This window comes from Vulpes vulpes, chromosome 11, assembly GCF_048418805.1.
Source record: "Vulpes vulpes isolate BD-2025 chromosome 11, VulVul3, whole genome shotgun sequence".
NCBI lineage: Eukaryota > Metazoa > Chordata > Mammalia > Carnivora > Canidae > Vulpes > Vulpes vulpes.
This window is the reverse complement of record NC_132790.1, coordinates 74,376,554-74,399,655: the sequence shown is the minus strand read 5'-3', so window position 1 is coordinate 74,399,655 and position 23,102 is coordinate 74,376,554. Positions and strand designations below refer to the sequence as shown.

At 34.9% G+C, this 23,102-nt stretch overlaps 1 protein-coding gene across 4 annotated transcripts in view; it reads left to right on the top strand.

The window, feature by feature from the left end:
- The window catches only part of KCNH8 (potassium voltage-gated channel subfamily H member 8), a 400,632-nt gene that overhangs the window by 196,271 nt on the left and 181,259 nt on the right, over positions 1–23,102 (top strand). For all 4 annotated transcript variants that reach the window (XM_072726752.1, XM_072726751.1, XM_026006436.2 and 1 more), the window contains exon 4: positions 20,580–20,707. In XM_072726752.1, coding sequence (XP_072582853.1) covers positions 20,580–20,707 — 128 coding nt within the window. The remainder of the gene's footprint in view (positions 1–20,579; positions 20,708–23,102) is intronic.

Sequence of the window (23,102 nt, the reverse complement as noted above, 5' to 3'; positions counted from 1 at the left end):
AATATTTTAGGCATTGTGAGCCATACCATATATAGTCTCTACCAAAACTACTTAATTCTTCCACTATAGCAGAAAAGCAGCCATAGACCATATATAAATAAATGAGTGTGGCTGTGTTCCAATAAAACATTATTTACAAAAAAATATGACTGGTTGGTGGGCCAGAGTTTGCAGATTCCTGGTCTAGATAATTAATTAACAAGTGACTCCTCCTTCACCCTGTACCCAAACTAGATCATTTTATACTAGAGAAAGCATTGGAAGATGGGACCTGAATGCCTTCTAATTATGGGATTTCTAATTACTAGACATGATTCCCTGGAAAGTCTCATTGGTGGGGGTCTGATTTCAGTCATTACATTCAGCACTTAATGTGTGTTAGCTAAGTGCTAAGTGTTGTGCCTTATATCTTGTGTAATGCTTTAACTATCAAATCACAGGAACTTCTATAGCTTTAAGAAGTATACAGGTTGAGGTTCCTGGACAACCGATAGGTTAAGCATCAGTTCTTAGTTTTGGGTCGTTATCTTGGGGTCATGAGATTGAGCTCAGTGTGGAGTCTGCTTGGGATTCTCTCTCCTTCTTCGTCAGCTCCTCATGTCTGTGTTCTGTCTCAAATAAATAAATAAATCTTAAAAAAAAAAAAAGAAAGAAAAGCGTAGGTCACTTTAGTACTCCGATCAATAGGACCATGCTTCTGGTCTGGAGAAGAGGGAGGAAGGAAGGAAAAGAGTCTCTCCAAATGGTCTTAGAAGCAGTCACGTTCTAGAATCATTAAAAACATGACACAGAATTGCACCGTCTTAAAAATGGGTAGTGAGATATTAGTACCAAAAATGCTAAGGAAAATAATATTTCAATTTCTGATTCAAGAGGTAGAAGGGAGAGGCGAGTCTATGTAAGGAAGTTTAAAGAGACCCTAGAGTCAAACTAAGTATTAGAAGCCCAGGAGAGTGATAGATATAACCAAGATAATGAGAAATGGAAATCTGTGAGCTCTACAAACCCTGGTCAGCTTCTTTCTTATCCAAGAATTTCTTTTAATGAACTTTTATTTTTGCCAACTCTTGTTTCATAAGGCTTACAGGTGCATTTCCTGGCATCTAACACATGGCTAATAGATGCACAATCATAAAATGTTGACATAGAGAGATCATTTGGGGGTCTATTTGATGACTAAAAAAGTTATAGTTTGCTACTAGGTTGACCCATCTGGAATGCTTCATCATGCCTCAAAAATTCTTGTTTTGTGCACTTAAAGTGTGTTCCCTGACCTATATGAATTAACTTTATGATCTTAATTTAATTCATGGATCACAGAATCAAGACTAGAGATTCAGGGTTTTTATCTTAGATTTTACTGAGACTGTTATAGATTCAAATTCTGAATTCAAGTGAGTAAGACACTATCATTTTTCTTTTAAGGAAAAATCAGAAGATTATCATAGTTTGCCACCATGTTTGTGACAATTGCTTCAAAAGAAAATCTCTGAAATTATCAGTCTTAGATCATTATTTGGTGAATTGATGGGAATAACTCGAGAAATATGGACCAATTGAGAATTGACTATCTCTGAATTGAATCCTTAAGGTCACACTGATTATTAAGGCATGACCCAAAGCTTTAAAAAAAATTAAGTCATTTATTGATTTCAAGTCATTTGATGTCTATGTAACCTTATTTCCTTATTTTTGAAAAAAATAAATAAACCTGAAAATTTCTTTAGGAGTAGTTCATCTTCTGTGTGTGGAAGTTTGCATCATTTTGTAACTGAATATTATGAAAAGAATTTAAAGTTATGTAAAACGGGCATATAGATAGGTGATTTTTTCAATTCTGGCACTATTGATATTTCTGTGTCAGATAATTGTTTGCTGTGGAAGGCTGTCCTGTGTACTGCAGGATGTTTAACAATAGCCCTGATTTCTACCAAAGATGCCAGTAGCATCCACACCCATTTTGGCAACCCAAACTGTCTCCAGACATTGTCAAAATCTCCCCTGGTTGAGAAGTATTGGTATAGAGCAACCAAACCATCACCCTATAACATATAGCATTAAGAAGATGAGGGATTGTATTAATACCATAAGTCTCTTTAATAGTTAAATTTCAGTGTTGATGAAAACTAATTTGTTATTCAGTATTTTTGAGTGGTGCAAGACTTCTAAGGAAGCCATTCATTTAGAAATAAAGGGCTCTCTCCCTATTCCTCCAACTCTTGCATATCATATTATCAATTTGATGGCTGTGGTTTTAATACAAGGATTGTACTTTTGACTCTGTTCTTCACCTGAAGATTGCATGCCCAGTAGCAATGATGGAGTTACATCTCAGAATGGAAAGTAAATGGAGCCTTATCTTGGGACCTCTGTGAATTAGCTGGATCACTTTCAAACCTCCCAGCATACTTTTTGTCTGGATAAATCAGTTTGCTTACTTTTCCTTAAGGTCAAGAATTGTGAATTATTTATCTTCGTCTTCCCAGCTTAGTGGTTGGCACAAAATAAATAGATGCTTTAAAATGGAATGAATAGATTAGATCTATTTGTTGGTCTTGTAGACAAGGAGTTGGCATATTTTTTCAACATCTACTGTTCTTCTTTTCTCCTCCTTTGTCCTTACATTTTCATTCCTGGCTATTTCTTGCTGGCCTGAATTCTTCATGGATATTCTATTTTATTCCTTCAACTGACTCAAAGGATGGCCAAGATTCTTTTGCTTTGCCTCCTATAAACTGCAAAGAACCAGAACAAAAAAAACACTAAGGAATTTTAATGTAGGACACTGGGGAATACCAGTGAGAAAAATATTGGATCATTTCACCACCCACTGTCATTATGATAATGCTACTGCTACAAATTTTAAAGGCAAACCTTTTTAAGTTATTATTTTTTTTACTTTTAATTGATTTCTATATTAGAATTCCTATAAACTTGTTTCTCATCTTAAGTAATTTTTAATGTTTTTAATAACTCTAAAATATGGGCCAATTTCCTATAGAACTTGATTATTTTTCAAAATCAATTACCAACATTAAAAAAAAACTGAGGGGTTGACAGTCCTTAAGAAAAAAGTGCCTGCAAATTATGTGACACTGATAAAGGCAAATGGCAAAGTCTTTGAAATTGGACAGAACTAGGTATTAATTGTCATGCTGCCTTTTGTAAGTTACAAAGATTTGGGTAAGTTATTTAAACCTATTGCACTTAAGTGTTATTAGCTTTAAAATGGACCAATGTCTACCTCAGAATGTCACTGTGAGAATTAGAGAAGTATAAATTAAATTTGCTCTAGGATGATATTTACATAAAGTAGGTCGTTTTAAGTCAATCATAGTCACAATAGATGATCATGACGGGTGGTGATTTTGGAGATGATGGTACTGGTATTAGCTAGACATGGACCGGGCCAAGCCTTTGCAAAATCATGAATTCTCTATGGAACCTTTCTTATTCCTTATTCTAGATCAGGCTTAAATAGAATCTTTCCCTCTTATCCTGTTCCATATGTTGTGCTCTATTGGCTGTCAATGAAGCCTTGCTAGGCAGCTAAGTGTCTTTCCAGGGAATATTTATATTTTAATAGAGGTATTTTTAAATGTCTTCTATAGGCTCAAGGATATGAATGAAGACAGAGACTAAAGTGACATTACCCTATTGCTCTATCTTTTCCTGATGATTTGTTTTCTCCACTCTGGGATCTCAAAACTGATAATTAGCCTTTGCTGTATAACAGATTTCCCCCCCAAAAGTGAAAACAATAATAGTTTATCATTTCTCATGATTCTTTGAATAAGCTGTGTGGTTCTTCTGTTACAAATGGATTTTGCTAAAGTCACTCATGTAGCTACTATCATGGTCTTGGAACTTGGCTGGGACTGAAATATCCTAAAGAACTTATATCCAATACCTTAACTGAGGAGGAGAAAATGACAGGGTTGTCTAGGTTTCTATTTCTCTTTTCCTCTATCCCTGTCCCTCTACTCCTCTATCTCTATCGCTCTATCTCTCTATCTCATTATTCAGTAGTTCAGCCCTTGCTGTGTTGCATAGAGGCTGGATGCGAAGAGGGCAAATATAGAAGCTACAGAAGTCCAGAAGTCATACACCATCTCTTTTGCCATATTCTATTGGTCACAGGACCAACCCAAATTCAAGGGGGGAGGAAGTAAACTCTGTATTTTGATAAGAAGAGAGGCATGTATGAATAAGAATGTGAGGATTTGTTAGGTGCCTATATTTATTCATAATCTACCGCTCTCTGGGAAGCTAATTCCATTTCACCCCACTTTCTACCTTTTGCTCCTCCTGAGTCCCTCTCCATATTTTTTTCTGGCAGGATCAGGGGAACTAATGGTTTCTCAGTTTATAAGGAGTGAGTGGTTATCATCATTCTCTTTAATGCAGTAGGTTTAGTGGAAGGTTCATGGGTTTTAGAGACATACAGACCTGCAAATGCATGCCAGGTCCACCTATTCCTATTGTATGATGCTGAGTAAAGTACATCAGCTCTCTCACATCAGTCTTCTCATCTGCTAACTAAGTAGAGGAGATAAAACCCACCTTAATGGTTAACATGAGATTTATATTAATATAGTTTTCCCACAATGATTAACTGAAACTTAATAGATGTTCAGTAAATGTTAATTCTCTTCCTTTCTGTTTTTACCTCTCCCTCCCAGTTTTTCTGTTATCTTTTTGTGGAAGAGAAATTTTTTTGAAAATTTCTAAACACTACTTATAATAATCTAACACATTTGTTCTAAACTTTCTAATGTTTCTGAAAAATGCTTCAAGATTTATAGAGAATTTTGACTATTCTATTACTATTCTCTTATCCTGATTGCTCTATTCTTTCCTGAATTTGCCATGTTATTGCTACCTAAACCTTGGCTCACATATTCATCTTGCCTAATAATCCACCTTCATTGCCTGCTCCTAAATCCACATGAAATCCTTTCTTTTCTAGAAGCATTATCTAATGTTTCTGGTGCCTAATATTTAAAACTTTGTGTTTCAATCTTATTTTATGTTCCTAAACCCTTTTCCCATCAGTTTTATGCCTCATAATGATTTTAGGGGTCTTTTAAAGCACTTATCTCCCCAGCTAGCTACTCCAAATTCCCCATGCTATAACCAGAACTTGCCCATTGGCAATTTTTCAATAACAACATGCTGACTTGAATTCTTTTACAGAATATCCAAAGAAGGATTCTTTTTTTTTTTTTTTTTCAAAAAAAAAAAAAAGGCTACAGGGTTTTTATTAACATAATCAACCTTATATCTGTACCTCCTTCACTCCCTCTGGAAATCCCTGTCCTTTTTTTTTTTAAATAAATTTATTTTGTATTGGTGTTCAATTTACCAACATACAGAATAACACCCAGTGCTCATCCCGTCAAGTGCCCCCCACAGTGCCCATCACCCATTCACCCCCACCCCCTGCCCTCCTCCCCTTCCACCACCCGTAGTTCATTTCCCAGAGTTAGGAGTCTTTATGTTCTGTCTCCCTTTCTGATATTTCCCACACATTTCTTCTCCCTTCCCTTATATTCCCTTTCACTATTATTTATATTCCCCAAATGAATGAGAACATACACTGTTTGTCCTTCTCCGATTGACTTACTTCACTCAGCATAATACCCTCCAGTTCCATCCACGTTGAAGCAAATGGTGGGTATTTGTCATTTCTAATGGCTGAGTAATATTCCATTGTATACATAAACCACATCTTCTTTATCCATTCATCTTTCGATGGACACCGAGGCTCCTTCCACAGTTTGGCTATTGTGGACATTGCTGCTATAAACATCGGGGCGCAGGTGTCCCAGCGTTTCATTGCATCTGAATCTTTGGGATAAATCCCCAACAGTGCAATTGCTGGGTCGTAGGGCAGGTCTATTTTTAACTCTTTGAAGAACCTCCACACAGTTTTCCAGAGTGGCTGCACCTGTTCACCTTCCCACCAACAGTGTAAGAAGGTTCCCTTTTCTCCGCATCCTCTCCAACATTTGTGGTTTCCTGCCTTGTTAATCTTCCCCATTCTCACTGGTGTGAGGTGGTATCTCATTGTGGTTTTGATTTGTATTTCCCTGATGGCAAGTGATACAGAGCATTTTCTCATGTGCATGTTGGCCATGTTTATGTCTTCCTCTGTGAGATTTCTCTTCATGTCTTTTGCCCATTTCATGATTAGATTGTTTGTTTCTTTGGTGTTGAGTTTAATAAGTTCTTTATAGATTTTGGAAACTAGCCCTTTATCTGATATGTCATTTACAAATATCTTCTCCCATTCTGTAGGTTGTCTTTTAGTTTTGTTGACTGTATCCTTTGCTATGAAAAAGCTTCTTATCTTGATGAAGTCCCAATAGTTCATTTTTGCTTTTGTTTCTTTTGCCTTCATGGGTGTTTCTTTTGCCTTCGTGGATCAAAGAAGGATTAAAGACTTATTTCCAGGGCTACTCCATCTATGAAAGATTCCAAAAACTGCATTACTCAATGTTTTGATAAATCTGCATATGTATATAAATATATATACAAACATATATATATATGAGATTATGAGATAATATGTATATATAATAGCAATGATTTAGGAATAATTGAATAATTGCAATTTTTGAGAGGACAAAATTGAAGAAAACACATAACTTGCTTCATCAAAATTTCCATAAAAGAAATTCCTAACTAACATGTGACTAAGGATTAAAAAAAAATCAATGGGAGAATTCTGCTTATACCACATTTTAATACTTGTCATATTTAGATATGCAAGGACTCCTTTCTTTAGCGTGTATTGCTAATTTCTTTATTTATTTCCTTTGTAAATACTGTTAGAACTATATCTTAAAAGAGTAAATAATTAGAGGATGTTCCTACCAATCCATTACAGTTTGTATGTCTAGATACCATCTGTTTGCTCTTTCTGCCTCTAAAATCTTCCTTCAGTGCATACTTCACTGTAAATCCAAAAGCAAAAGTCAAGTCACAACTTCCTCTTCTAGATTACTCCAATATTTAAGAGTTAAAATTAAGTTGTTTAGCGTGAACCCCAATAAACTGAGCCAAAAGTTTTCTGTGTCCGTTTTCTACTAAGCTGGCAACAGTCAAACTGAAAGAAGTAGAGTAGGAAGCAGATTGGTATGTTTATTATTTATTATTTCTGATTTATGTACATACAACTCTTTCAGTGAAATTATTAGTGCTCCTTAAAAGATAATTACCTCAGCCTTGGTTCAGTTATTTAAATTTATCACTGAAAGACACTTCCGTGAATTTGAAGAATCACCTATCAAGGCATTTTCCATTTCATTCTTTTTTGAATATTTATTTATTTATTTGGGAGATGGAGAGAGTGCCATGCAAATGTAAGTGGGGTTGGGCATAAGGAGAGGGAGAGATTCTCAAGCACACTCCCTGCTGAACATATAGCCCTATGAGGGCTTGATCTCATGACCCTGAGCTCATGACCTGACCTGAAATCAAGAATCAAGGCTTAAGGAAACTTAACTCACTGAGCCACTCAGGTACCCCAAAGCATTTTCAGTTTCTATATTTTCTGAAAATTTGTTTCCATCAGTATTGTTAAGAAGCATGGATTTTTAAAAAATAGAAATGTTTACTCTTCTGTTTGCCTCTCCTCAGTCAACTGTTTGATGGATATCTTTTCTGATTTTAAAGTTTACGTATTTAATTTTCAAATGTAGGGATCTTTATGATTCAAAATGGCTAGTGGTTTGGTACCTACATAGATCAATAACCAAAAACTTGGATGTTTTTTTAAAAAAAAATATTATTAAGAAAAATTTTAATCCAACAAAAGGTAGAAAGGAAATTATAATAAACCCCAAACAGCAATTATTTAGCTGGAGAATATTAGCATTTAAAAGTCAATAAATATAAATTTACTCTAATGTATTTCAAATGAGTAATTCTCTAGTCATTTTGAAATTTGGTATGTTATATAAATGAATTTTATTGCTTTTTATGGCTATTTAAACTAACCTCAATCCTCACACCTCGTATCTATCATAATTGTTAGCACTTTAAAATTTTCTGAATTCTTGGGGTTCCTGGCTGGCTCAGTTGGTAGAGCATGTGACTCTTGTTCTCAGGGTCATGAGTTTAAGTCCCATGTTGGGCATAGAGATTACTTAAATTTTTTTTCTGAATTCTTAATATTAGTTTATCTTAATCCCTCACTTTATTTCCTATGTTTTGCTGCTTGGACTTCTCGGACTTTTAAAAATTTATTTTAGTTATTTCAGCTTTTCACTCTCAAGGGAAAACTACTTGTTCCTGTAATAATCCTCTGGCATTATTCTGATTTCTTCTAACTCAATCAGAGGTCTTTTCAAAGGAAATCAAGTTCTGCCATTGAATTCTAAAACAATTCTCCTTTGTCTTTTTAGCCAATTCTTGTATAAAGGCTCCTCCCAAACTTCCCACAATTAGTGACTTAAATTCCTCACACAGAACAATGAAGTGAATATATCAACTACATGAATAAAGAATCTGGTTAAGTAACTAGCAACATTAGTAACTTACTTCCCTCTATCCCTATACTAAGTAATGAGTAGAAAGATAAATAACATAATACATCTTCCAGACTAGAAATTGTGCAAAGCCAAAGCACCTACTGCATTATCCAATACACTTCTCTACTAAGTGTATATTTTTTTTCTAGTTTGAGAAAGCAGAAAGAATAGTACTCTTTTGTTTTGACCCAAGATTACCTATTTAGTAATTTCCATTTTCTCTAAATGATAGAGTTCTTTCATTGACTAAAATCTCATTCCAAAGCTCATTTTTTATAAAACAGACAAAAAGAAATAGGGCTTCCTGACCTAGTGCATTGCCTGGTGACTTTCTTCTATCCCACACTCACCTATTTCTATCCCTATCACACTTCCTCTAAAACCTAGGAATCTAAAAATCCCAATTAAAAGCCATATTTCCTTAGGATGCCTGGGTGGCTCAGTGATTGGGCATCTGCCTTTGGCTCAGGGCATGATCCCAGAGTTCTGGGATCTGCTCCCACATCTGGCTCCCCACAGGGAGCCTGCTTCTCCCTCTGCCTTTGTCTCTGCCTCTGTCTCTGTATCTCTCATGAAAAAATAAATAAAATCTTAAAAAATAAAATAAAAGCCAGAGTTCCTCAATGACTGGTTATTTGATAATATTAAAGAATGTGGTTATATATTTATGTGATATATATTGTGATTTGTTTTAGAAACTTTTTATTATATATATATGTATGCATATGTATGTATAGGGTAGGTAGATATAGATAGATAGATATGATGCCTCGAATTTGCCTTAAAAGAAAGTGGAGCAGTGGAGTGGCTGAAAGTACATAAGACCATATGTTTATTCATATTGTTGAAGCTAGGTGATGAGTAAACCAGAGATAGGGTTCTATGGAGAAACAGAAGGCATAGGATATAGGTATAATTCACACACATGTATTTCTTTTTTCTGATTTAGATATTCAAGATCAATACTAACCAGAAATCTAACTGCACACTTTTGATTTGTCTTTTCTTTTTTATGTATGTTGTAGCTAATAAAATGTTTACTTCAAGATGTATATAAAATAAACTGAAGATAATTACAGTAGAAGTGGAATAAAACATACATGACTTTATAAAATACAGAATCAAGTTTTATGCACAGCAATCTTTTGAGGATTTCTGTGGAAAATAGACTAAAAAAGACGAGAGATGAAAACAGTGATGCTTATCTGATAAGCGTAGCATCTAACCACATTCCCACCAATCAATAGATACTCAAATACATAATGTCATACAATTATATAATGGGGAAATATTTTTCTTATTTTGTTCATTAAAAAAATTAATTACCTATCACATACCAGGCTCTATTTTAAGTATTAATGATACAACAGTAAGTCATGAATGTATAAGATCTAAAAATATACACAGTTGCTTTGTAGATGTGTAAGTTTATATCCTGTTAATGATAAAAATTTCTTGCATATGATAATAAAGTGTCATATTCTAACAAGGTGGGTTCAGTGTAACAATTTTATAATAGATGGAAGTAATATGTGTTGAGGAAGGAGTTCTTTTCCAAATTGACAAACTGTTGGGATGAGCCAGCATCACTGAGTATGAAAAACCAGCTCCAGGCTTTGATGTGGTTTAGATTCTCAAATATTAAAAAAAAAAAAAAAAGATTCTCAAATATTGAAAACAATTAGAAGGCCTCAATGTGTTGTGCTCAAAATAAGTTAAAAAAAAAAAAAGACCAATACCAAGACACAGTCTGAAAAATATTTTTCTATTGTTTTGAAATAATTATAGATTTACAGGAATTAGCAAGGATAGTAGAAAGAAAAAAGAGGGGTCCCAATTGTTCACAATAGCTACATCTTATATATTACAATATCAAAACCAGGGAATTGACATTGGCACAATGTGTGTATAGATTTATGCCATTTTATCACATGGGTAGTTTTGTGTGACTACCACCATAATCAAGATATATAACTACTTTATCACCACAAATATCTCTCCCTTGCTACCCTTATATAGTCATAGTCACCCCCTACCCTTCACCACCTGTGACCCCTGACTACTGCTAATCTGTCCTTCATCTCTAGCATTTAGAGAATATTACATAAATAGAACTATAGAAACATCTATTTGTAACCTTTTGAGATTAGCTTTTTTCACTGAATATAATATCCAGGAGATCCATCCAAGTTGCTGCATATATCAGTAGTTTGCTGTTTATTGCTCAGAGGTATTCCATGATACAGATACACTACGATTTATTTAAACATTCACTGATTGAGGGATATGGCTGGTTCTTGCTTTCAGTTCTTAGCTATTGTGAATAAAATTGCTATGAACAATTGTGCATAGGTCTTTGTGGGACATATACTTTCACTTCTCTGGGATAATTGCCCAGGAATGCAATTGCCAGTTTGTATGGTTAAGTATATATTTAGTCGTTATTTTTGTTTTTCAAGAAACTGCCAAACTTTCAGAGCAACTGTACCATATTACATTTCCATAAGCAATGTGTGAAACATCCAGTCTCTCTACATCTGCACCAGCAATTGGTATTGTCACAGTTTTACACTTTAGCTGTTCTAGTAGGTAGATAATGATATATCATTTTATTCTCCATTTGCTTTTCCCTAATGGCTAGTGATGTTGAACAAACATCTTTTCACATGATTATTTGACATTCTTACATCCTCTTTAGTGAAATGTCTTTCTACGTGTTTACTCATTCTCTAATCAGATTATTTAAATTTCATGATGTCAAATTTTGAGAGTTCTTTACATATTCTCAATATGTAGTCAGCTTTTTGTCAGTGATTTGGAAATATTTTCTCCCAGCCCATAATTTCTACCATAAATGTGCTAATTTGGAAGCTTACATGTACTACTAAAATTCAACAATAACCACAGCAATTGTTTTGAACCAAGCCCAGCAAAAGATTTTTGGAGGAAGGAGAGTTTTTGTCACTAAAATTACTTAAAATGCCTGCGGATGGTGATGAAAAGCTGACCAAAGGTAGTTGATTTATCATTGTTTTCAAATTGTCCGTAGACAGCACTTCTTCATGCTTTACCCTTGGTTTACTCTGCTCCTACTACCCTGTCCTGGTATTCTATGGCTCCAAAAGCCTGAGAGATTATCAGGCTTTGTGATACTCTCAGGGTAAGAAAATTCACTGTAGAGGATTGTACAGTATGTCATATGGAAAATCATAAAGTATATAATCCTTAGATGTCTCTTGAAAAAAAATACTTGAAGATGCATTCCAGCCAATAGAAAGGATTCAAAATTATAAATTTAAAAATGTGGAAGTTACAAATTTGTGTCCTTCCTTAACCAGTGTGGACCAGTTATATATTAGTTCAGAAGAATTCTTCAGTTCAAGGAGTAAACCAGGTCCCAGAGCAATTCACTACGTTTTTCTTCTTTCACTTCTAGTCATTTCTATGTATCAGTAAATATTTTGTTCTGATGCACACCCTTGCCTCACAGTTCAGATGTTAATTCTCACTGTGTCAGATCACCATTGAAACACCAACCTGTTGTATCTATTCTGACCCAGTGATCAGTAGTTAAGCTGCAACACAGCTGATGTAGGTCAGGAGATCTAGGAAGCAGCCCTGAGATGGAGATTGCAGAACATTTATTAGGAAATTCTCTTAGGAACAAAGCTAGAATAAAGGATGAGAAGAGAGGACAGAGCAGAAAGGGCAGTTGAGCAGCAGTGCAGCTGCCATAAGATGTTTTGCTGACTCCCAGGTTCACCATTAGCTAAAACCGGTGCCCTTTGAGTTGGGCAGCAGGACCTCCCATTCCATTCCCATATTGACTGGTTATTGAACCCAAGCTGCTCTGGGAAAGGAAATCACTTTGGTCCAGGTCACTCTCCATAGCTGGGAGCATTTCCAGAGTGGTCTGAGGACTGAGGTAAGGGTTCTGGGCAGGCGCACTCCCAGCAACTACAGACTTAGACCTTTCCATTTTGATTAGGCAACTGGGCAATATAGTGCAGCATGCGCTACAACTCTGCTCCAGAATCACTGACTTTTTTCATTTCCCATCACAGAAGCAAGACTTAATTAGTGGCCAAAGACCATTGCAAACTTTTAAAAAATGGTTATATATATATTTAAAATTTATATTTTCCATTTTTTCCCTTAAGTTTTTATTTTAATTTCAGTTTGTTAACATTCAGTGTTGTATTTGTTTCAGAAGTACAATATAGTAATTTAACAGTTCTGTACATTACTCAGTGCTCATCACCCCAAGTGCCCTCCTTAATCCCCATCACCTATTTAACCCATCTCCCTACCCACCTCCCCTCTGGTAACTATCAAATCGTAAAATTCATATATAATTAACTGAGTTAAAAACTTTTTCTTAATTAGGTAAAGTCCCAGTACCACATCCATTGACAGTCCCACATTCATTGACAGATATTTTCCCTTTTGGCCCTCTTTATTTCTAGGATCTGTGATTATCCCTGTGTTAATTATGTTTAAGATTAGTTTACATAATATGAGGTCAGTAGTATTTAAAAAAAAAGTCTAGAACAAAATCAAAGAATAAAATCATCAGAATTTATGGGACACCTGGGTGGCTCAATGTTTGAACGTCTTACCTTTGGCTCAGGGCGTGATCCTGGAGTCCCAGGATGGAGTCCCACATCGGGCTCCCTGCATGGAGCCTGCTTCTCCCTCTGCCTATATCTCTGCCTCTCTCTCTGTATCTCTCATGAATAAATAAATAAAATCTTTAAAACAAATAAAATCATCAGAATTTAAATTATTTCTGGGAGATGGTGTTATGAAAAATATTCACTTCCTGCATTATGCTATTTTACATTTCTAAATTTTGTAAAATGTACATATATTAGTTTTTGATATTCAAGGAACAAATGTTATTACTATATAATTGCAATTGATTTAATAAAAAAAATAAATGAAATAAAAATTTGGAAGAAAATGCAGAAAACTCTTAATAATGAAAACAACCAGGCATTCTTTGTTTTTTAAATTTTCTCTGTATTTTCCAAGTGAAACTTCTAATGTCACTTCATTAAAAATGAGTTTTCCTTGCATTACTGATAAATTCTCTATCAAGTTAAAGACTCCTCCTATTGCATGAATATTACAAAGTTTTCTTTAAAACATAAGAATATTTGTTGTTATATTTTTAAAAATTCGTATTTATTGAGGGACACCTGGGTGGCTCAATTGGTTAAACATCCAACTCCTAATATCAGCTCAGGTCTTAATCCCATAGTCATGAGTTCAGGCCCTAGGTTGGGTTGGACAATGGGTGTGGAGCCTCCTTTTTTTTTAATTTTTAAAGATTTTTAAAAGATTTTATGTATTTATCTGAGAGAGTAAGAGGGAGAGAGAGAGAGCACAAACAGAGGAGAGGCAGAGGAAGAGGTAGAAGCAGACTCTCCACTGAGCAGGGAGCCCTACATGGGGCTCAATCATAGGACCCTGGGATCATGACCTGAGCCAACTGAGCCACCTAACCACCCCAACCTTGTTTATTTTTTAAAACAATATATTTTCATTTCCAAAAGTCTGTAAGTTCATTTACTAATTTCTTTTAAAATCAAGAATTATAAAAGACTTAAAAAAAGATCCACATGATGAAAGTTTGAAATAGATGGAAGGCTTTTTTATGCACATGACTTCTACATTTTGGAATATTTTTGAAAATGTTTTTGCAGAACAAAATCAATTATGAATGTTCCACAAGCATATGAAAAGAATGGGCATTCTATGTTGAATGGTACCATAGGTATATGTTCAGTAATTATAGATAATAAACACAGATAAATAAATAAATTAATTATAGAAATAAATATAGAAAATAAATAATAAATGACTAAATTTTTCTATAATTTTATTTATTGCCACCATGACCTACCAATTTTTAAGACAGTTAATTATTTCTCTGCAATTTTGATTTGTAAGATTTCTTTGTGGTTTTTAACAATTTTCTGTTTTCAGCAGTATATAATTCAGAGCATAAAATTTCATGATTTTTATGGCTTATAATTTTTTAAACAAGAAGGAGCTTTTGTTTTGTTTTTAAGCCATCTTAACCCAGAAGTCTCTGCCTTATTATCTAAATGGAAATACATACATGCTCTAATATAAACCAGTATATTATAAAAATATTTTACAGTATAAAAGAGGGGATGTGAGGGGCAGTGGAAAGGAAATGGAGCCTAAAAGTGGCAACTGGGGAGGTGGATGTTCCAATGTGTATCTCTGGTGATGCAAAGGAAAGAGCAAAATGAGAGAGAAAAAAAAAAAAAAACAGCACAAGAAATGATGCCTATCTAGGATATAGATCCATTCTCATTCAACAGCATAACACAGATAAGTGAAAACATCTCATAAGAAGCTACTGCTAGTTGTCCATAATCTATGGTGACGTGGAAAGAATGGAAGATCATTAAGGATTCAAGGATTAAGGATTACCTATTAAGGATTCAGGGAAGATCGTTAAGGATTCAAATATGAATCAGTCCACTCATTTTGAATTTGGGCATGTTACAGTATTTCTATGACCTTTCATTTGCTTTGCAATGAATGGAAAAAGTGATGCTTTAAAAGGGGGGATGAAATGAGAACCAAGACAGTGTTCCTAGCCTGATGCCTAGAACATGAGAGGGGCTAAGGGAATATTGCTAATACATAATGTTTTGTTGAGAAGTCCTAACTCACTGGAGTATAAATGTAAGTTTTAATTTTTTTTCCTGAAAATTATCATTACTTGGTATTGCTCAATAGCTGAAATTGCTTCTTTCATCATATTGGTTATGAACATAGTACCTCCTCTCCTGTGTTGATTATGTGTAGTTTTATAGCACATACATTCCCCTATACATAAGTCATTTGCCTTTCGTGATCTGATGGTGACTTCCAGTTATTTTCTTCCTTTTGTTAGTTCACTACTATTTTCATTTTTTTTTCTGCTTTAGCACTTATGGTTTATCATTTTAATGTCTCTTGTACATAGACCCCAAATTCTCTTGCATCTCTGTATTTTCTCTATATCTATCTGACAAAGCTGCAAACCCAAAAGGACCAACAATATTTTTATTTTGGCCCAGACACAAGTGGCTGTGAACTGCTCGTATAATACCTAAGTTATGGAGGATGGGAATCCTCTAAATCCTCTGAATCACTCAAATTTATTTTTAGCAGCCTCAAGTGGGGCAAATTCTCCAACAAATCTATCCCTTCCCCTACTGAGCTTGACAGCCCATCCTCTACAACAAATATTTCAAGCATTCCATCTTGTCTTCAAACTACCAGCTCGTGCTAATTACCCCTCACCCTTAGCATCTGGCTGCACCTCCAAAGTCAACAAGAAAGAAAGAAACACAGAAAGGGAAAGGAAAAGAAAGTCCAGGGGAGGAGAGAGAAAGGGAGAAGACAAAAGGAATGGAAGAAAAAGGAAGAAAGAATTTCTCAGACAGGAGCTATTTCATCTTCCTGCCATCAAACCTGTATGTCCACCTTCATGTATATGCCACCAATGTCCTCCTTCCTATAAAAGAAAGTGATGGGATGTCTCTTCCACCTAAGTGGATTCTCTAAGGAGAATCACTCAAAGTGAGGTGTGAAGACACTATGGCCTCTCTTTCTTGAACCATTCTTCTCCCTCAGATTCTCTGACACCACAACTATCCTTTCCCTCCTCTTTGTATTTCTCTTTTTCAAAGTCTTTTTAGCCTCATAGTTGTCCTATTATGTTTTGAAGGGCCTAGATTTTTTCCTGTCACTGTCTTGCAAGATAATTTCATAATCTATTAAGTGACAAAGCCATGCAACTTTTCTTTCTAAATATATTTTGAATGTGTCAGCTTTGTTCCACTTCTACCGCTGGAGCCTGTGTTCAACTGACTTAAAATGGCCACCTGAGTGATTCCTAACGACCTCTATTGACTCTTTCTAATCAGTTTCCACACTGTAGTTTAATGTGCAATTTTGAAAATTCAAATTTTCTCATGTCATTTGAACACTTAAAACCTTGCTATGGTTTCATGTGCCAGAACTGTTAATTATCCCCCAGAACTCATCCATTATTAATAGGACCCTCTCCAGCTTACAACACAGATTCAACAGGGAACAAGGCTGCCCAGCTAGTGACTCTGTCTCCTCACCTCTTTGTAGCTGAGTGTGACTAATGTGGGATGAGTAAAAGTGATGGGAGTGACCTCTGGCTCCTATAGGAAGCTTCATGCCCTCTACTTACTTCCTCTTCCTCCTCCCCCACAGGAGCTGCCTTGGACTCCGAGATGGGGGCCACTTGTGAAGGATGGCAGAGCTGCTCCACCACTTTAGATTGCTAAACTCTGCTTGTTATAGGAAAGGGAAAGACCCACAATACAGAAGGAGAGAGAGAGAGTTATTTTCTTATTCAAAGAGTTATTCAACAATACTCTTACCATTGCACTTAGAGTAAAAGGCAAAATTCTTAATGGGGCCTGAGAAGCCCGGGTGATGGGTGATCTTTCTGTTCTGCCTACCTCCTCATTTCCCCTTTTACTTCTTTTCTTCTCATTCTCTATATGCCAACTCTCCTGGACTTCTTTCAGTTTTTCAGAGATGCTGAACTCTTTTATGCCCAAGGCCCTCACACCTTTCATTTGCTGTCAGCAATGTTCCTCCCTCTGCTACCCCTTGTATTGTCTTATTAACAACTAACTCTTTTCAGATTGTTACCCTAAGTAATTTTTCTTAAGCGATTCATGTCCCCTACCCCCCAATCTGGCCACCACTCCAAAGAATTGAGTCATCTTCCCACAGCTAAGTGATCCGATACCACTTTAATCTTGTCCTTTATTTGTTGTGAAATATTTTTTTCTTAAAAAAAATACAGTACATATATAATATACATGTAAATTGGTTTCCTGGATCCAATTTTTTTTTTTTAAGATTTTGTTTTTTTATTTGAGAGTAGGAAAAACAGCTAGAGCATGAGTGGGAGGGACAGGGGGAGAGAGAATCTGAAGCAGACTCTGCCCTGAGTGTGGAGCCTGATGCGGGGCTCAGTCTCATGACCCTGAGATCATGACCTGAGTTGAAACCAAGAGTCAGATGTTTAACCAACTGCACTGCTCAGGCACCCACTGGATCTAGTTCTAGTGCACATGTATGTGTGTTGATTATGTGTAGTTTTATAATACATATATTCCTCTAAACATAGGTTACTTAGTTTTACATGTGTGTGAACATTATAAATAGGTTGCCTTGTTGTCTGTGTTCTATTTCTTGCTTTTGTACTCATTATTATGTTTTTTTTTTATTTTTTTTTTCATTATTATGTTTTTTGAGATATTTCTGTGCTAACAGGTGGACACTATTTCATTCATTTTCCATTTATTCCCACATATGTCCGCTAATAGAATTTTAATATTCTATGTCATAACTCTACCACAGTTTGTTTATATATTCTTTTGTTTATGGATATTTGGCCTATTTCGGTTATATGCACAACACATGTCTATGTTACATATATATGTATATATTTATATGTTTGCATATATGTACAAATTACACCTATGGCTGTCATGAATACTTTGTGTATATATATATATATATATATTTTTTTTTTTTTTTAAATAAGTTGCTTCTTAGTCTATTTGTGTGTTTTTTTAAGCCAGGAGCCACCAGCCCAGCAGAACTTTAAATTCATTTCTCTGCTTTGGAGATTTTATTTTATTTTTATTTATTTATGTATTTTCAGTGTAAAAAGGTTGGTTTTATTAAAGCACAGGGACAACATCTGTGGGCAGAAAGAGCTGCCTCTGTTTGGGAGATTTTAGATCACAGAGGTAAAATGATTTTCAACCTCAATTATGCACAAGGATTAGATTGTAACTAAAACTTTTCGAGGAAAACTTTTTTTCCTGTTAAAGCCAGGACAGATTTTTGTTTTTGTTTTTGATTTATGTTTCCCTTTGAAGGGCCCCTTTTTAAGACTATAAAATTGCTGTTGTTTTCTTTGGAAGAATCTCAGGTCTTAATTTGATTTCTCCAGTGAGAAAGGAATGGGTTTATTATCTGTCATAAATCTCTAATCTGGTTCCTTTGGTAGTTAGCATTGTAATTCCACCTGGAGTTTTGATACCAATTGATTTAATATAAGCAGCCTGCTGGCCTTTGTTACCATATTCCTAAAGACATTGTTTTAAACTCTGGCTGTTTTCATATTTAAATATATTTAAATTTACTCCCTGCTGGATTAATGGTTACATTTTCAAATACAGTGTTCAAGAGTTCTGTGTAGACCAAAAAACTTGAACACACAAAAACATGATCTTAACCTTCAACAATACAATGAAATGTGATTGTTCAGTTTCCAAAAAAATGCCCCTTTTGGTGTTGTTCTTTGTTTTTAAATTTGTTTTTAGTGATCCAAGCTTATGATGATGTACCATATTTTATCTTAAACATTCTTTCAAAATAAGAAGCAAAATGTGAACAATTAAAAAAAACCCATAGAACATCAGATTACATTTTTGTAGGGAATAAAACACCCCATTTTCTGGTCATTAAAAGCATGCCAGAGTGGAGTGGGAATTGGGTATGTTAAAATCTTTGAAAGACTTGGAGTTCAAGCTTAGATGGGCAGGGACAATGATATGCATTAGTCAAAATTACATTCAAGACCAAACAGTATTCCTGCTAGGTGCTGCACGTGGGAGGAGTAGGGACTCGAACCAGTCTGGCTTCACATATTGCCTCTACTGCTTACTAGCTCTGTGATTGTATTAGACCTTTCAGTTTTCTCGTCTGCAAATGGAGGATAATAATACTAATCTCACCGGATATTTATGAGGATTAATTGAAATAATAAATAGAATAAGGCCTGGTACACAATAGCTATCAATAATAGTTATATGGCTTCCCCATTCTAGCAACCAAACCACATCATTTTATGAAACAGAGAAATCAAAGAGGCTTTGTAATACTATAGAGATTGGATGATGAGGCTTAGATAAATAATAGTTTTTAATTTTTATATTTCACAGTCACTGTAATATAGATACAATTTGTTTAGGATGATATTGTATGTTGACTGACTGACCAAATAAAGACTAAATATTTCTTAATGTTGAATAATATTTTTTTTTCTCGTGGACAATAGCCCTTTGGGAAGAAAATAAAATAGCTGGAAATCTACCTAATTTTACTGAACTAGAGTTCCATTTGATTAAAGATTTAAATGTCAAAAATAAAAAAGACATAAAGATGTTGGAAGAGAGCAGGCATAAATTTTTTAATATAATTTTTTAGTGAAGGCAATTTGGCTATGTAGCACATAATGTCTAGACACCACAATGGGTAAAACATTAAATCTGACAAAATAAAAATTTAAAATTTGTATACTGTATAAATAAAATTCAAAGTGAAGTAACAAAAGGAGAGCATATATCCTATTGGCAGGATATATGACAAGAAAATGGCAATTGGTACACAAACAGCTCCTACAAATAAATTTAAAAAAAGCAATATAACTTTAATATTGGCCAAAATAATATGAATTGACTTTATAAACATAAATACAAATAATGTGCATATTTAGAATTATTTATAAGTTACTTTGATATGAAAAAATATGTAAAGAGTTTTTATTGCAAACTTCCATTTATGCAAAGAAAAAATATATAAATGTTAATATAGTATATATATATTAGATATATTTCTAGAAAATAGCAAGAAAAAACACTGGGAGCTGAATTAGGGATATGAATATGGAATAGCAGGAAAATGGGAGTAAGTTTTTTGACTTTTGATTCAATGTTTTTCTGAACTTATACTCCTGTATGTTTTACTGTAAAAAATTAATGCAGTTAAGATGATGACAAAATATATAAGTTGTAAGGACTAAAATTAAATATATGTCATTAGGAGGCAGCAGATAATTTTAAGTGTGGAAAAATATGTCCTATGTGCATTGAAAAGGAACTGTCAAAACTTGACTTTCTTGGGATGAAATGACGCATTCATTGATTCTTAATGAGTTTTATTTTCCCCCAGACAAAGCCAAAGGAAGATCAAGAGCAGGCACCCACTTTGACTCAGCACGGAAACGGAGTCGAGCTGTCCTTTATCACATCTCTGGGCACCTGCAAAGAAGAGAAAAGAACAAATTGAAAATAAATAACGTAGGTGGTATGTGTGCACATTGTGAATGCGAGAACTTCCCCTGGTGCCAATATTTGATTCACTAAAGAAAAGCTCCAATTACTCATTTATTGGCTTTCCTAGATTTTTTTGCACTTTGGATTGTGCTTTCCTATAAAGAATAAACTAGGAAAGGTCAGCCATCATGAGGCAGTGCTTAATAGAAGTGCTTAATCATTGTGCTATCACAGCACAGAGATCAAAGTATTGCCATAGTCAGTACACTATGGTACAAGGGACACTGTGAATGGGGACATATTGGTTACATTTTATGAACAAGATGAGGCACTAAGTCAAATTACACATTTGTAGTTTGTTGGTTAAAATTTCTCAAATTTAATTTTAGTTCATCTATTTGCACTTTATTTAATTTTACTCAATGCTGGACCATGAACCAAAGTCATTACTCCTTTTAAAAATTTTCATCGTATATGAAGCAGAGTTGGAAATTTCACACAAAGGAACATTGGAATTGAAATTCTATGCCTTATATCACACAGTTTTGCCAAAAGTTGTACTTTTAGTAAATGACGGTAGGGCTACTTTCTGAAACCTGGTACTTATCTGTCAAAAGCCATAGCAAATAACTGTGCTTTAAAAAGGTATCCTCTGCAGAGTTTTACATGTGAAATCTTACAGGATTTCACACTAATTTTATAACTGGTTCTTAGCACTGAAAGATGTCACTGAGAAACCCAGAACTCTATTTGGTTACCGATATTCAGAGATAATTTTTCAAATGCTGCTAACATCACTAATGTGCATTGTGGAGTCTTCAGAACATACATCTTTTGGGGTGTGTGACTATGGGACATAGATACAAATATTCAGAGTGCTGACTTGCCAATGACATTAGAAAAAGTCACATCAAACAAGCAGAGCTATTTTGGAATCCATCTAGGTCCAGAAGTTCTGGGGTTAGGGACACAAGGGATTTTTTGGCATCTTATACTTTTTACATAGGAAGCTCCAGATTACATAATACACATGTGTATATATGCATGCACAGTCATGCCTCAGACATACAGTGTATCCACTTCTCGATAGTGGACAAAGAAAGATTCCTTAACCCAGAAGAGTAGGAGATCTGACAAGAAGTTCTACAAACCTAATTCTGCTTCACGTGATTTCTTTCTCAAAACCAGAAAGGACCATCACCTGTGGCTGGCTCTAGGACCATCATCTGTGCTGGTGCTGCTGACCTGGTAGCCATCACCATTAACAGTCACACACTGCTTAATTTGGCCTTAGTATAAAGATTTTCTGGGGATACCTGTGCCTTGGTGTCACATTGACTTCCTGAGAGCCCAGGGACAGACTTGAAAGAGCACACACCTCTTGATCTATGGATCCTTCCACTGGTTCCTATTTACATCCCCCTTCAGTTACTAAGCCAGCCTTAGTGACATTAAACAAGTTCCAGGAAGAAACAAAGGTAACCACATCTGGGCTTGATTCTATGCAGGTCAACCAACAAAGCACCTAAACAAATATTAGCCAGAGATTCTGTAATGCCGAAAGCTGACACTGTCTTCTACCCTTTAGTTGAAAATCATTTAAACATAGCAAGTATTACTAAGCTTCAAAACGTATTTGCTGAACATGCTGTTTTTCCCTTTAGACCCAACAAAGTACAGAACAGTACTTAAAAATCTAATTTAAAAAATCATAATGTTCACTGCTTAGCTGATTTGCTAAATTCCCAGTCATTTAAGAAATAAAAACAGGAGGGGGAGCATTAAAATAATACCTAGTAAGTAAGGATGTCTAATCAAGAAAGTGACTCCGACATTTTAGATAGTATCTTACTTCTAAAAGCAATGTGTAGAATCAAGACTGGCCCTGTTCACTATCTATTTTCAAGGAGAACAGAGTAGAATGGCTAAAGACAGCAGGAAGAGAGAAGGAAGAAGAGGAAAAAAATGACCTGGATCGTTTATCATCTGAGCAATCTGTTTTGGGGGAATTTTGGTTATAACAACATTTACACACACACAAATTCTCAATATTTTTTTACAACTCTTTGCTATTTACAAATCCGTTTTATTTACATCAGATTATTTGATTTTTACAGCAAGCCAGTACTAGATATGATTTTTGTTAGGTTCATTTTAATAATGGAAAAGAACTCATTCAAGATTTCAAAAGTAGAAGCAAGATGTGGAATGCAGCTGTGAATGGTCTAACTCAAAGCCACTGTGCTTTTGCCCTCTACCTTGCCTTCTCTGATACATTTCTTATGGAATAGGAATATATGATTCATCCACAGGTAAATGAACTCATCAGGTCATTAGAAAGGCTTGAGAATCAGGATGTAACACCTTTTAGTCCTGGTTCTAACTGCCTGGTACATCTTAGAAAAGGTACTTAATTTCT